This window comes from Papaver somniferum, chromosome 4 (assembly GCF_003573695.1).
Source record: "Papaver somniferum cultivar HN1 chromosome 4, ASM357369v1, whole genome shotgun sequence".
Lineage (NCBI taxonomy): Eukaryota > Viridiplantae > Streptophyta > Magnoliopsida > Ranunculales > Papaveraceae > Papaver > Papaver somniferum.
The window spans coordinates 111,789,420-111,806,686 of record NC_039361.1 but is presented as its reverse complement, the minus strand read 5'-3'; the positions used below and the strand labels follow the sequence as shown (position 1 = coordinate 111,806,686).

Sequence of the window (17,267 nt, the reverse complement as noted above, 5' to 3'; positions counted from 1 at the left end):
TCGATCTTGGTATCAAAAATGAAATCGAGGAAGATTTCGTAAGCCCTAGAAAAAAAAATCAGCAGCAAAAGAAGAAAAACGAGATCGTTGTAGGAGAGAGAAAATTTTCTTGAACCTGAAATTTATTTTTGTTGTTTCTTGTTTATATATGTCGGTAAAAGGACCAAACAATTAAGATTTAGGACCAAAAGATAATTTTTGCACGTGCAGGGGTGTTTTGGTAACAGAAAATGAATATTTTGTGTGGGTGGACAAAACCCTAGGACCAAACTATAATTTTCAGGACCAAACTATAATTTATATTGCCAAAATGGACCAAACAGACAATTGACTAGGTCAATTGGACTAGACTCTCTCTAATATATTATTCCTAGGACTATATGGTATTTCCTTGGGGATCTACGAAATTTGAGGGAAATTGTTAGTTTCGAGAAAATGAGTAATTTTTGGGGAAGCGAAATAAAGGCTCACGCAAAATTTGGACTGAAATATCATCAGAATATTCATTTATTTTAATAGGTTCTACGCAAGACAAATGCCGACCTTTTTTCACTCTAATTTTTCATATTTTGATTTTGGGATGATAGAGAAGCAGATGTACGAATAATATCATATACATGTATAGACTATCTGTATTAATCCTAAAAAAATTACCAAGAACTAATAAAAAATATGTTGGACTCGGCCTAACTAGAAGATACATTAGAGGCCAACTATGTTGCCTCTAGAGGCAACAGTTGAGTACCACGTTACCCCTTTTTTTTTCTTTTTTTTTTATAAATATTATTAGAACACGATATTATAGGTGATTTAGGTTGCGTTCAAGATTCACCGTGTTAGTAGATAATGTTGCAATAAGTGCCGTTATGACACGGGTTATTTCTAGAATTTTGGTGATGTATATGGATAATTTTATTAGATTTACGTAGACATTATTTTTGCTGGAAACAAAATAGAGAACTCTCTCATAATCGAATGATTAAAAGGCTGGAAAAAAAATTACATCAGCCGTAAATAGTGTTGTTACGGCATATGGTTTCGTTCAGCATAATGATCTGAATATAACACAAAACAATATCAAAGACCACCAATCTTTGGGGATCGACTAAAAAAATTATTATTTTAGAGAAAAGTAAAATAACTTACCTGGCATTTTTACCAGAAATTATTACTTTAATCAATTACAAGTGTAACCAAATTTATAATTATTTGGATGATAAATATCTTAGATTTTCATAGCTACAAATTCTTATGGGATCAAATAATTCTACCATACTTTGTAGTGTTTATTTAAATTATTATGGCCAAAAATTATTCCGACTCATGTCGTGCCGGTACGGCACGGGTTATTTCTAGTAAGTCTACAAAAGAGAGAATAAACTAACCTAATCTAAGAACTTTGATCGTCAGTAAAAAATAACCTTCTGAAGGAGAGAACAACACTTTCCACGATACCTACAAAACAAATGACAATTAGGATAACCACAACCCCAAAAAAGAAGAAAAAATTATGTAAAAAAGTTAACGTAAGCAACTATACGTCTATCATGCACAAATAAAAATTACTGAATATCCAAAAATAAACCACGGATTATTGAAATAATTAACGATTTTTATCACAGGACAGAACCCTACCAATTTTCGACACAAACGAACTTTAAAGCATGAAAAAGAAATCACCCGATCTGTTTTCGTATTAAACTTCCAAGGATACCTGCAAAACAAACGACAACCACAGTTCAGAAACAAAAAAAAGAAAAAAATGCAGCATACAAAGAACAAACATAACTCAAAAATAAAAGTCAGGCCACCATTAGCATTTGGTCGGACGTTATATGTATTTTAAAAAATTAACAAAAACCCTATAAAAATTGAAGCGTGTAGAACCACACAATTCCAATGTTGGAAACAATATCGGCTGATCCATAAATAAATATCTTTATAGATAACCACGTTTAATTGTTACCATATATTTTTGTCTAAAAGATATTGAACATCTTTTGCACGTCTGATAAAATCTTTGTAGGAGGAAACTCCATGAGTTGTTATGTAATTATACCGCTGCTGTCATGGAAGTAAAAATCTTTATACGGTGATATGATAAAAATAGATTTTTCATGATATATTAAGAAATCTCTATACGGTGATATTTTGGAAGTTCTTAGAGAAATTCCTATTGAATGAGCAAACTCAGAGTTTGTTCATTTTGCTCCCACTATGGAATGAACAAACATGGAAATTGGATGTTCAAATGAACAAATTTATTGGTTTGAACATCGAGTCGGAACAACCAACGCGCGTCTATGGAAATGACGGGTGTCATTTCTACCAAAGTTGGCGTCTGAAAGAATGATGCTAGCGTTAGAAATTCAAACGCGCGTTTTCACTTATGGCGCCTGCGTCCGTATTAAAGACACTAGTGTCCGACCCAATATCGCCAACGTCTCAATTTGAATGGCTGGAAAATCTTGTGATCCAACGGCTACATTTTTTGAAATCTATAAATACTCCTCATTTCAACTCTAAATTCACATATTCTACACATTCTTCTCATCACTCTCAATTCTTGATTGAACATGTCTCGGCCCCGGTTAGTTCGGCGAGTTCCGTATGTTAAAGAAGAAGATGAATCTATTTGCAGAAACTATGTTTTTTTTATTTACTCAGCTTGTTTCCGCAAATTATCCATGGGTGAATTTCTGGGCGGTTATTCACGATGGGTTCTGCAGTGACACTCGTAATCCGAGTCGTCGTTCTATATGCGACATAGAACATTGTTTTGGTATAATTAAGAAAGAAGTAAGTGAGTTTATAGCTTTAACCATACAAGTAAATAGATATCGACTGAGAGGTGAAACTGATGCTGAGATGGTAACAAGATCTTTGGTTGAATGACGAAGATGGAAAAATTTGGCTTTTCCTTTCGATTTTTTTTTTTGAAATCCTTAAGGTGTTGAACATGGTCAACCCCTTATTTGTGGTACCTAGTACTTCTTATCATTAGTGAAGCTAATGTAATGTTGTCCGTCGTAATTTAGTGAAGCCAATGTAAAACACTTACTTTTAAACATATGTGATTTTATTTAATTAAAGACTGTCGTACTTCTAAAACTAAAACTACACATGTAGCAGAATTAAAAATTACAATAATCTCTCTAACGTCGCTCATCTCTAGCTCCCCCATTGTTATTTTCTGGAGCCAATAATTAAGAAAGTCCCGGGGATAGACCTGGGAAATCACCCAAAGCCAACAAAGTTTGTAAATTTCCAATGGGGATAGACCTGGCTGACCTAGCTGAACAAAATTAGGCGATTGGTAAGCACTTTGTGTACTCGATCCTCCAAGCATATAAGAGATTTGTTGTTGTGGTGGTGTTGGTGTGTAGCATTCATTTGGGTTGTAGGGCACATTTGGGTTGTAGGGCAAGAATGATGATGCAATTCGCCTAGGTTCAAGCCAAAATGCTTGAGGTTGAGATACAGACACAATTTATGGTGAAGTAGCATTGTGTTGTGTTTCTCGCACCACATTGTGTTCTGTTTCTTGCACCAATGTTTCTTCACTTTCGTGCCGGTTGTTTTCTTCACTTTCGTGCCATGATGATCTGTTGCTCCTGGTGGAATCGGAAGAATGTGACTGCCGCCCATCATCATTTATATTTGGACATACAGTTGGACTCATTCCAAACATTGTGTCTGTATGCCATTTTCGTAGTTGTTCCAAGTACATCCCCTCTACTTGTCGACCCCTCCAATGCAAATTGTTGAGTTGAATTCACAACTCTTCCTCACTGGTAGTGACATTGTATTTAGGATAATCACGTTCCATACCTTGGGAAACAATGGGGATCGTGGTTGGCTCACCTTTTGAAGTAATACTTTGCATCTCCCAACGAATTTCAGGCATATTTGATGAGGATGATGAAGAACTTGCACCCGTCCTGGGATAAGTCATAAAGCTTGGCTCTTCTGGAGGTGGTTGGATGGGAACGATACTTGGATTATGGGACATGTTTGATAACCCTGGGAAATCAAACCCATAGACGTGCATGTTCTGTCTCCCAATTACAAGCTTCGTAATTGACGTGTACCAGTTGACATACTGCGCTTCATTGATATTCCTCCTTGTATTTAGTTCATACCTCTCCCAACCGGTTATTCTCAGCCGATGAAAATCTGATGCAGAGGTTTGCATCTGTTGTGGCGGGTTAACTGCAATTGCAAATATACCTTGTATTTGGTACTGCACTCTTTCTCCCAGATACGTACCAAACCCCTCTTTGTGATTCTGGACTGTAAAAAACAACTCCACGCATAGAATAATCAAGAATACGTATTCCAACATCATCACCATACTGAGTTAAATCAACGTATGGGTGAACAACTACGTTGTTGTGGTTCGGAGTCATCTGATGAAACCTTTGAACAAAACTGGAACCAAAGACGTCGCTGCCAGTGTTCTTCTCTAAGTTCTCTTCATATACATGTCCAACATTGGAAATCTAAGTGTTCCGTCGGTTAGGATTGGTTTACCAACATGGAAGTAGGTATACCACCAATACTGCAAATTACTCCATAATTTTAGTATATTGACTAAATAATCTACATTTGTTCATAAAAAATATTTAAATTTAGTAATAGTAATAAATTTAAAAATAATAATTTTGATATTTACCTCTATGATGCTCCAGAAACCAGTGAAGTTTTTTTCGCCCATGGACGCTTTATCCAGCGCATAGTACAATTCTGCTAAAATTGCAGATCCCCAATCATAATATGGTGCTTTTTCGAGATCTTCTAACGCTTCAAGCCAACCAACATGAGCAACAGTAGTTGAGTTTGGAAAGAATGTCTGACCCAGTACCCATAAGATAAACAACCTTTCGAGTTCAAGATAATCATCTACATGTGCTGGGTTTCTGGGTTTGGTTAGGAAAATCTTCAAGGCCGCACATCTAATCCCACCTCCTTTCAAATCACTACGAGGGACAAAGCGTCTCCCATTTACTATTTGAGATTCATTCGTCTTGGTTGAATGGTGGCGGGTCTCCCATTCCACTTGGGATCCCACAGATGAAATACAAATCAAGGGGAATAATTCCTATTACAAGTATAATATCAACTATGATTAATTTTTTTGATTATTTAATAATTATTTAAAAAATTTAATTTAAGTTAAGTTAAAAAAACTTACCAATTTCGAAATCCATAAAATAGAATGTGTGCGTCGTCATCCACCACCTTTTTACCACTGTTTTCAGATTTTTTTTTGTTATGATTTCTAGGCTTCATTATATAAAGGGCACGCCAAGGATATCTGTCAACCCTTTCTCGGACTGCAGATGGTAGACCAACATAGATAGCATTTAATTATGAAAATCCACCTCTCGCGATATAATAATCCTCAGACCGTTCATGATGTCCCGACACATGACCTGGGACTAATAATGGAGCAACAACTATATTTGGCGAAGCAAACTCTGTTTCTCGATTTTGAATAAAATCTATACCTGTGTGAGGCAACGGTGCCGATTCATTTTTCCGATCTCTTTTCTTCTTTATACTATTCGCCGCTCTTCTCACTATGTTCATATTGTATATAATTTTTTGATTTAGAAGAGTTTTAGAAGAAGGAAATGGAAGTGGTGTGAGTGAAAATGAAATCATATAACGAATTTATAGTGTAGAAATTCGACCGTTTGGAAATATTGGCGTTAGACAGTCGACCGTTAGAGACTTTGTGTCTAACGCCCGCGTCAAAATAACGAGCGCCAGAGTCGGGCATTCTAACGCTAGAGTTTTGTTTGCTGATGCCGGTGTCGGTCTTTCGGCCGCACGCCTGTTATTCCAACGCCCTCTTTGCCATAGTGGAAAATTCAGTTTGCCCATCCACGTGGCTCAACAAATGTTTGAGTTTGGCCATTGCCATAGGAATTGCTCTTAGATCTTATTCTTGATTTTGGATACTTTTTAATATATCATTTTTTTAAATACGAAAATTCACGGATTCTTTTTCCAAGGTATTTTTTTCTTTTTATATAAACATCCACGTTTTTTTTCCATTTTTTTCGACAGCCAATCCGAAGGCCCAGATTTTATTAAAATCATGTAAACGCGGTGTAAGAATCTGCTAAGCCATCACTCGATTTGGAGCGTCAGATCGAGCCACTTCTATTAAAAATTAACGGCCACGAAATGTAGGGGGTATAAGTTGATTTTCATCCAATCAGGAACGAGAGTTTTGTTCACCGGCTAATGGGAGGGGAGGTTACCGCAACTCTCGACGTGGAGTGAGAGATGACATGGGGTTTTTAGGTAGTTGACTACTAATACAGTGGAAATGGATGTCCAATGGAATTTCAACTCCCGATCCACATCTAATCCATTAGAGCAACTGCAATGGACGAGTAAACCTATAATTATGATCCAGGGACGAGACGCAACGGAACGGAGTAAAGACTAAAATCTGGACCAAAACCAAATTACAGACCATATTTGGTCTGGGACCAAGACCAAAACTATATATAGTGGAGCGGAGGTATAATCACCGTTTGGCATCGGGCGTATATATAATCTACGCCTGTTGTCAAACGTAAGTAAAGTCACCGCCCCATAAAGAGGCGTGTATATAAGTTACGCCCGGTTCAGGCGTTGATAAAATGTTCGCCCGTTGGGACGTTGATAAAGTTTACGCCCCACGTCAGGCGTTAATAAAATGAACGCCCCATTCAGACGAAGATTATACAAACGCCCCAGCCCGGCGTTGATATTCTTAACGCCCCACGCCAGGCGTTGATAAAGTGTACGCCCCACGCCAGGCGTTGATAAAGTGTACGCCCCATTCAGGCGTTGATATAGTTAACGCCTCACGCCAGGCGTTTATATAGTTAACGCCCCAGACAGGCGGTGATATAATTAACGCCCCATGCCAGGCGGTGATATAATTAACGCCCCATCCCGGCGTTGATATAGTTAACGCCCCACGGCAGGCGTTGATATAGTTAACGCCCCAAGCTTGAGTTTAAAAAAAAAAAATACTTAGACAAAATTGATTTTGAAATTTTTTTATACCGTTGGTAATTCGACCGTTGAAGAAAATGGAACGTTGAAGAAAATGGAACGTTGGATAATTTGGAACGTTGGAAAGTTTGGAAGACATTTCGGTTTTTTCGTAAGAAACACCTATATATACACATGAGATCCTGTGACATTTTTTCACGACCAATACTTCAAACTATCCACACCAATAAGAAGAAATATTGTTTCTGCTTTCAAATCAGTTGGAAAATTTTCACGGATTCGCTTACAATGGCACCAAGAGTAGCACGAGGTCCAAATTTTACGACAATCGAAGATGTAACAATGTGTAAAATTCATTTATCTATATCTCAATATTCTAGTGTTGGAGCTGATCAATCAGAGGCGACGTTGTGGACTCGTATCAAGGATGATATTGAACTTCATTTACCTAATAATCCAGAGCGGTCTTGGAGTTCTTGGCAAAAACGATATCAGGGAATAAATAAAGATGTGGCGTTATTTTCGGCAAAAGAGGCAGGAGTTGAAGGTGAATATCATACTGGATGGGGTCCTGAAAAGAAGGTAAGCATTCTTGATTTTTCCAACCATTGTTTTCTAATATTTAATAAGCGCCCATGTACTTAAGTGTTTTTAAAAACATTAACAGCTTGAAGAAGTTAACAAGAGGTTCAAGGAATGCAACGATGGGAAAAAATTTAAGCACGAAGAGTGCTACCAAGTTGTGTTAGAAAATATAAAATATAATCGACGATCGACTTTTGTATTCGGTACGACGCATGATTTGGACACTTATGAGAATAACGAGGAAGATGATGAAGGACCGCAAACAACAACTCAAGGAGAGACCGGTAACGATACAGATGGGGGAGACATAGAGAACACATATCTTCGTAAGATGGGGAAAAAAGCAGCAAAAAGATTGAAGAAAACAGGGAGAGAGAAATCCAGTCACCAAGAGGAATTGATGGGAATAATTATTAAAGAACAACAAAATTTCAATACTCATTACCAAGCACAATCAAGATTCAAGATGGAACAAAGAGCAGCAGAGTTTGCAGCAAAACAAGCTGAACATGCTGCAAAAATAGCCAAGCAAGCTGAAGACGAAGAATTTCGCATCATTATGATGGATCTTGAAAAAATGGAACCTGTACAACAAGAGTACTTCCGACTTTGCAGGGCGGACATAATTCGGAATAAAAGAAACCAATCTTAACACAAAGGCGGAATAGTTCAAACCTTAATTATTTCTCCTATTTAGTGATTAGTAGTATTATTAGTATTATTATGTTTTTAAATTTCTTAGTATCTGAACAATTAGCATTATTATTATGTAATTTTTGGATTTTAAATTTACTTCCGTTGATTTGAATTAAATTTCTACTTTTTTGAAACATACGACCTTAATTAAAACTTGAGGATGTTTACATACAAAGAGATAATAGAAAGGAAATGACAAACGACAATTTTTAATTCCCATATTCTGCCCATATATATTCGATCAAGTCATCACGCAAGCGAATATGTGCATCTTTGTTACGCATTGCACATCGGCGTTGCTGAGATCTAATTTGGGAAAACTCGTCACTATTGCCTCTTAATATATTAACCGGTGCTGCGTTGCTACGTTGTTCATAAACATGTGGCCAGTCACCGGGTAGACGCTCATCCTCGACTATCATATTATGTAAGATAATACAAGTTTTCATGATATAGGCAAGCACATCTGGATTCCACATTCTTGCAGGTTGTTTGATGATTCCAAATTGTTGTTGAAGTACACCAAATCCCCGTTCAACATCTTTTCTTGCACCCTCTTGCATCGATGAAAATATTTCCTTTTTCCTACCCACCAGATGTTTAATGGCCGTAATAATAGTAGGAATCTCTGGGTATATTCCATCACCTAGATAATACGGCATATCATATGAATGTCCGTTCACCTCATAGCTCACCGGCGGTGCTTTTCCTGTTACAAGACTTCGAAAAACATATGAACGGTTCATAACATTAATATCGTTGTTAGAACCGGGCATACCAAAAAAAGCATGCCAAAACCATAGGTCATACGACACCACTGCCTCCAACACGATACTTTCGCTCCCTTTATACGCGGTGTAAGCCCCAGATTCTGCCGACGGACATTTATCCCATTTCCAATGCATGCAATCTAGATTACCCAGCATCCCAGGAAATCCCCGGTCTTTGTTTTGCTTGAGCAACAGTTCAATATCACCAGCCGTTGGTTCACGCAAATATTCTTTCCCATACAAATTCACAATCGTCTTACAGAACCTACGAGTAGCTTCCAACACAGTTGTTTCTCCTATGCGTAAGTACTCGTCTATTGCATCTGCCGCACATCCGTAAGCTAACATTCGTACTGCTGCTGTTAATTTTTGATGAGGGTTTAATCCTAAAACTTCACAAGCATCGGGCTTTTGAACAAAATATCTGTTTGCATTGGTAACACCTTCCACTATCCGGTTAAACAATTGTCGACGCATTCTAAATCTTCTGCGAAAAACATTGGGTGGTTGGTTTGGGTACGGAGAGAAATAGTCGTTCCATAGAAGTTCAGCCCCTGACTCACGATCTCTTGGTATTCTGATACGAGTTTGAGGCCATTTTGAATTTGTAACAAGGACTCCCAAACTAACGGCCATGTTATTTTGCATAATTGCTATTGCATCATCATCCGAGGAATAAAAACTACTATTAGAAGAAGAAGATGAAGAAGAAACAGAAGAGCAATAATGAGCGGTTTTCTCATATTGTTCCATTGCTATATGAAGCAGAAGAGATGTATTGTTATTCATATATTGAGTGAAACCAGTCTTTAATTTATAACCCATTTTCAAGAGCATTAAAAAAACCAAAAAAATAGATATTTTTTTGGGTTCACGCAAATGTGTTTTCCAAAAAAGATAAAGTTTTTGTCAGTGACCTGATATGACAATACTATATATGATTAGACTATACTATATATGATATGACTATACTATATAAGATAAGAAAAGATAACTCCAAAGACAGTTCATCTAAATAGTCATAACAAATTAACCCTTCATATTATCATTATCCGAAGTGGACGATCTTGGTGCCACAAAAGGCATGTGCGTTCTCGGATTGGTATTGACTGAGGACATTGTTGAAGCTGATCCCTGATTCATACCACTCCAAACTTGTGATGGCAGGGTTTGGGAAAAGGAACCGTATCCAAGCTGAGGTTGGACAGTGTGCGGCATACGGAAAAGAGATAGTTGTTGCTGCAAATCAACGTTCGCATTATTTAGCCTTTGTATTTCTGCTTCTTTCGACATGATAACGTCCATCCTCTCCTTCGTTTGTTTTAATGTAAATTCGCGAAATTGTTGATTAAAATCAGCATTTTCTTGAAATAATGTGTAAGCTTCATGCTGTGAAGAAAAAATAAAATATATAAGTACAAATATACCAACAAAAATCGAACGTACGATAAAAAGTCGAAAGTACACTTACGTGGGATAATAGATGTGGAGGAGGGATATGTACATGTTCAACAGGTTGTTCAATTGGGACCGTATACAAGTCACCGACATACCCATATGTTTGGGCTTCCCAAATAGGATGAGTCACGTAATCTTTGGAGTTGGTTACCATTGTCCAGTATTGTAAATATATATCATAATCTTTAACAACTTGCACTATCTCTGTTGCATCGACCAAACCTTCTTTTTTTAGGCGTTCGGCTTGAATATTGTCAATATCCCCTATAACTGTGTGTAGTCTTATAGGAACAGCGAAAGTACAATGGTTTTGCCGCCAACACCTTTCACCAAGATACATGTTGTGCTGTACAGTTAGAAAGGGAATAAGAATTTAGTAAGTATGTTATATAGGAAAAAAGTATGTTATATAATAAAATTTACAAATTAACTCACAATGCCCATGTAAGAAAATATATATCTCGAGTCTGATAGCCGCGTAGCCGTGCATCCCATATCAGATGCAAGAACTTCTTTGTATGATTCCCATGGGCGCCATGTCACTTGTTCAGCAGTAAGCTTACTTAGTAAATCCCTACAACGGAAAATATCATTTGTATTCTTCGGTACATTCCATTTAGAAGATACGGGCCATTTTTGTTCTGTACTCGCCTCTGGGATTTCCGGTCGACATATGCCCAGGTATTCATACCCCCAAAACTACTCCATCAAAATAATTAGCCAATTTAATAACTTAGCAAAAAAATAAACAATGAGAGGAAAAATAACTAGATTGAAAGAATACCTCTAATACTTGGAATGGACCACATAGTGCCTTCTGTCTCCTCCCAGATAAACGGAGTGCCGCATACAATTTCGAAAACGCAGCACCACCCCAGTCATACGTGGATACTACATCAAGATTTTCAAAAGCAGCTAACCATCCAGCATCAATATAAGTCTTTGCATTAGAAAAGAAAAAATGTCCCAAAACATACATGAAAAAGGCAATTGCTACTCTATGAGCCAGGGTGCTATCATTTTCAGCCGCAACCAACTTGTCTTCGATGAAATATGACCTTAAATATTTAATTGTAATTGAATTTGAAACCCACGACGGTGCTTTTGGACAGAGCGTGACATCTTGGATATCCGGAAAGATATGCTCACGAACATGTTCAAATTGGTACTTCCCCGAATCATAAGGAACATCAGGCCCATCACCGATACTCAGTCCAGTCAACATGAGCCAATCTAGGGGGGTGAATCCCATCTCACCAAATGGGAAGTGAAAAGTGTTTGTTGTATCCCAAAACCGCTCAGCAATATAATCAACCATTGAATGGTTGGTTTCGCTACATTGTATGTCCAATAAATTTTGCCATCCCGCTTTTTCAATAATATATTTAGCTCTAGGACAGTGTTGTGAAATAGTTTGATAGTGATGAATTACCGATGCCAAAGATCCACGATGTTGATACTTCAATTTGTGCTCCCCTGTAAATGTGATGTCCGTAGTAGCGTGCGGTTTATCATCTTGCAGTATAGGAAACCTCCATAACCGGGGAATATCAACCTCCTTAATTGTACCAGTAGCGATTAAGTTATAATCCTCTTCGGCTACAGATTTTTGTTTCTTGTTCGTCTTCACGCGACCATTGAAACGCGCTGTGAATTTGTTCAACATCTGTGCACACACAATATAGATGCAGTTACATTATTAAAAGACCAACCCTCATTAACGAATATTTTTATTAGTCCATCACCATTTATATTCCAAATACTATAAATCCTTAACACAAACCATATCAATTCCAAATTCTATAATTCCAGAAACACAAATTAAATCGTCACCGATGCATTTCCAAAATCACTTCAAGATTCCATAAAAATCACTAAAAAATCAATTCCATACTCACGCAATTAGCTCTTCTACATATGTAACTCCCAAAATTTACATAACTACAATTTACATAACTAAAATTAATCACCTCAAAATTCAATAAAAAACAATACAAATTCAATTATTGGTAACCATATTCACATACAACATGCAGAAAACCAATAATTAATCCAATAATTTACATAACTACAATAATTTACAATAATTTAAAATTAATCCAATAATTTACATAACTACAATTATTGATAACCATATTCACTAAAATTAATTACCAACAGACAACATGAAGAAAAACAATAAAAGGAAGCTCTCAATTGAAATAGGTTGATTGAAACAGTTGAAGGGTGAGAACTATTTCCCACATAATCTACATAACCACGGATTTTTACAATACCCAAAAATAATAAATCAAATTTTTACAATACCACTGTGGAAGCTCTAATAAATTTTAGTGAATAGATTATAAATCAAATAAAAATTTACAATACCCACAAATCAAATTTTTACAATACCCACAAATAAATTTTTACAACCACTGTGGAAGCTCTAATAAATATTAATCTCTATAAAAACATAAAACACACATACCCAATTTTTTCACATACATATTAATCTCTATAAAAACATAAAACACACATACCCACAAATATTAATCTCAAATTTTTTTAAGCTCTAACTATTTTAAAAAAAAATTCAACCAAATTTACATAATCATCAAATATGGTTTTTTTCACATACATATTAATCTCTATAAAAACATAAAACACACATACCCAATTAAATTTAACCAATTTCATATTCTTATTTGTTCGTTAAAACCAAACTTTAGATAAACTAATTTTAACAAATAAAACCCTAAATAAATTATACAAACAATATGGATAAAACAAAAGAGATTAAGAAAAAAAAACATACCTCTTTTTTAACCCGGGTTCATCAAGTATCTTAGTTTTTTCTTTTCTTTTACTGCTCTTCACTGTGATGTTTTTGTTAAGAAGCTGTGTTGTGTTTGTGGGCGGTAGAAACAAAGAGGAGGTAGAAAAGAAAAGAAGAAGACGGAGAAGATTAGGGTAAAGGGAAAGTGAACACGTGGGCTATACGTGGTGGTTAGAGATTGGCCGGGATTTAATGTCGTGCTAGATACGTGTGTTAATGGAAGTCCAACACTATACGTACGCCTGCAAACCAAGCGTTGATTATACGTACGCCTGAGAGAAGAGGAGGCGTTGATTATACGTACGCCCCACGTCAGGCGTTGATTATACGTTCGCCTCAAACAGGCGTTGATTATACTTACGCCTCAAAACAGGCGTTGATTATACGTTCGCCTGATACAGGCGTTGATTATACGTACGCCTGATACAGGCGTTGATTATACGTCCGCCCCACGTCAGGCGTTGATTATACGTACGCCTGATACAGGCGTTGATTATACGTCCGCCCCATGTCAGGCGTTGATTATACGTACGCTTCATTCAGGCGTTGATTATACGTCCGCCCCACGTCAGGCGTTGATTATACAAACGCTTCATTCAGGCGTTGATTATACGTTCGCCACACCAGGCGTAGATTATACAAACGCCCCTTCTCCTAGCGTGAAATATATGTACGCCCCACAACAAGCGTATTCTTTATCAACGCCCCACAAGCAGCGTTAATTATATCTCCGCCCGGCCCAAACGAAGATTATACCAACGCTCCACATGCAAGCGTGGATTATACATCCGCCCGACTAAATATACTCCACTGCCTTAACGTGACACTACAGACTAAACTCAAATTTGATCGCTTGTTTTGGTCTTTGATCTTTGGTTTTGATCGTACCACTGTGGACGCTCTTAGTGTACGGACTCGACACCTGCCCCAAAAAAACGAATGGGCCGGTTTGAAACCGCGGGGTTCGATCGCAAATGCTCAACCCTAGACTCCACTGCAGCCCCACGCAAGTTGCTGAAAATGGGTGCCCTTAAAATTCTCCAGTGTCTCGTGACATTTAATCACAACTTCCATAAACTTCAAAAGAGACTCGACTCGAGTAGGTTCTCTCACCTGTTCCTTCCCCCCTCGTTCCAAATTCTTTTCCCAAATCTCTCCGGCGATCTTCCCAGGAGTTTTCTTAATCTCAGGTGGGTTTTCTCCTGTTAGCTTTTCCCTTTTCTCTCACTTCCTTGATTCAGTCACTGTAATTCCCAAACTCTAGATTTTATCGCAAACCCTAGATGGAATTTCTAATCTTATAATTTTTGGTGTTTCAGTTCGAATTTCGATGCGGCAGAGCTTGGTGATTTTGCAATCGTAATATTGAATTGTACTCGAAGTGGTTAATTAGCTGAGGTATAATCTTCATAATGATTTTCACGGCGATTGATACGTTTTATCTGACGGACGAGCAATTGAAGAATTCTCCCTCAAGAAAAGACGGGGTTAATGAATCGACGGAAAATACTCTTAGAATCTATGGTTGTGATCTCATCCAAGAGGGTGGAATATTACTTAAATTGTATCCTTTATACCTGTTATCACGATTTCCTTTAAGTTAGAATGTTTTTGTTTGTTTGTAGTGATTTTGATTTGTAAGTTTTATTTGTTTAGCCTTATTCGATACACAGACCTCAAGTGGTAATGGCTACGGGACAGGTCCTTTTTCATCGGTTCTACTGTAAGAAATCTTTTGCACGGTTTAACATTAATAAGTTATGACTCCCTTATTATTGCATGTCTGTCATACCAAGCTTTTTATGCTAAACTCTTATTGTTATTAGGCATATGATCTTTTCTAATACTTCTTCTTTTACCTTCGTCGCTGATCATGTTCTCATTAAAAAATTATTGCTTCTGTGCAACATATGACATTGGTATATATTTTTTGCAACAGTTTACGTACAACATTATGTGTCAGATTTAAAAGTGAAGTTGTCGCGTGTGGGGTTGTGTATGCTGCTGCTCGTAGATTCCAGTTTCCTCTCCCCGAGAACCCTCCATGGTGGAAAGCATTTGATGCTGAAAAGTCGGGGATTGATGAAGTTTGTAGAGTCCTCGCACATTTATACAGCAGGCCCAAAGCACAGTAATATACCGGTGTGTAAAACAGGAGACTCTTCAACACCATCAAATAAGTCATGGGATACTCAAGCTCAACAAATTCCAAAGGTGAGTTGTTCTTTTAGTGGTCATGTTTCTTGCTTCAGAGCTTAAGATGCACTTAGAATTTGCAAGGCTTCTTCCTGTTTGACACTCACCGCAATGCACATTATAGTAAATTTCACATTCACCGTGTTTTACATTATGATCCCTACATATACTTCAGACTAATGTCTAGGGAAGATGCATATTCCTTGCTTCAGAGCTTAAGCTGCACTTTGAATTTTGTAAGGCCTCTCCCTGTTTAAGACTTATTCCTTGAACCCCATTGCACATAATTTTAAATTCCGCGCTTGTTCTATTATGATCCCTTTTAGGGCAATGGAACATCATAGGATCGATGAAGTTTGACCATCAGCTCCATTTGCGTAGGAAGGTTCGGCAAATGGTCCCGCAGCAGGATCTACCGTCAAGGGGGAATCAGCTCTAGCTTCTAATATGGAGTCTGGCGGATCAAAGGATTTATTGGTGAAGGTATCCCTTGACAAAATGAAGGAGAAGGGTGATGATGACGTTAATAGTGCTCCCCACGAAGGTAAAACTTCACTGAAGCCCAAGGTGGAGCAGAGAATAGAAGGTAGTGGAGAGAGGAGCAGGGAGAGGGAAAGGGAGAGGATCAAGCCTCGCGACAGTGACAGAGGGAGGGATTTCGATAGAGAACGGGAGCGAGAGAAGGGAGAGAGAGAAAGCAGAGATAAACTAAAGGAAAGAAGTCGCCGGTCCAAGGATAGGGGTAAAGACTCAGGTTTGCACCTCTCTTTTATTAGCGTATGAAAATCTCAGATATGATAAAGAACGTTTAAATTCATACCACTGGCTCTAGTTGCAAGCTTTGAAAGTGCTTTTCATTGTCATGCAGGAGGCTACACTGAGAAATCAAGACATCACTCGTCTCGTAGTATGTTTCTGTAGCCTCTTGATTGATTATATTCGAGATGTTTTTTTCTTGATCAATTATATTCCAGCTGTTTCCTTGCTGTTAATAATTTAAGCATGGTTATCTTTCTTCATAATGCCAATCTGTTACCCAACGTTGTTATGTTTCGTGGGCGTGAATCAGGATCTTCTCTAAATAACAGACCCTTGTTTGCTATTAAGAACGTGTAATTGCTGTTTTATGTGAGCTTCTTTTATTTTCTGATGAAAGTGCTTTTCTGTTACAGACCGCGGGGACTACCACAGCTCCTCATATTCATCCAGGGATAAGGATCGACACAGACACCATCCATATGCCTGAGCTTCGAGTTGCATTTTGAGATTTACCTTTCACATTCACATTTTTGCAACTCGAGTACTGTTACTATTAATAGTGTATAAATACATATTGTTAACCTTTTTGATTGATCCATCAGAAAAATGAAAACCAATTTCACTCTAGGCTTTCTGAGCAAGTTGCATTCTACTGAAAGCATAAGCGGCCAAAATTGATTTCCTAACATTTGGTTGAATTGTGACCGATAGTAAAGCCACTTATTATCAGAGGTGTTTTAGCATATTCAGTCTTCATCGGTAGATAACGTTAATGATATCCTTATGCTTTTTATCTTCTTGTTTTAACTTTCAAGGTTGCCAACAGGGGCACCTGCTCGCATTTTTTTCTCTCTTTTGTTTAGGCAGGCTCTCATGGAGCCCAGGCTTTCAGCCTGATAGCATTTCAGGTTCTTTTATAGCGCGTTCGATACAATTCTGCTTAGTCTGCTTCACTAAAAGTCAGA

General features: G+C 37.5%; 1 protein-coding gene across 3 annotated transcripts; it reads left to right on the top strand.

Moving 5' to 3' along the window:
• Positions 1–14,408: 14,408 nt before the first annotated feature.
• Positions 14,409–17,045, top strand: LOC113276346 (cyclin-L1-1-like). Of its 3 annotated transcripts, none has more exons than XM_026525934.1 (7): positions 14,409–14,537; positions 14,667–14,911; positions 15,021–15,070; positions 15,287–15,561; positions 15,925–16,285; positions 16,412–16,450; positions 16,716–17,045. In XM_026525934.1, exons 2-7 carry the CDS (start codon positions 14,760–14,762, stop codon positions 16,787–16,789), a joined length of 951 nt encoding a protein of 316 aa, XP_026381719.1. In that variant the 5' UTR covers positions 14,409–14,537; positions 14,667–14,759; the 3' UTR covers positions 16,790–17,045. The 3 variants fall into 3 exon arrangements, with proteins under 3 accessions (XP_026381719.1, XP_026381718.1, XP_026381720.1); XM_026525933.1 differs by having other exon boundaries at positions 15,925–16,297; positions 16,716–17,043; XM_026525935.1 differs by lacking the exon at positions 16,412–16,450 and having other exon boundaries at positions 15,925–16,297.
• Positions 17,046–17,267: the final 222 nt, after the last annotated feature.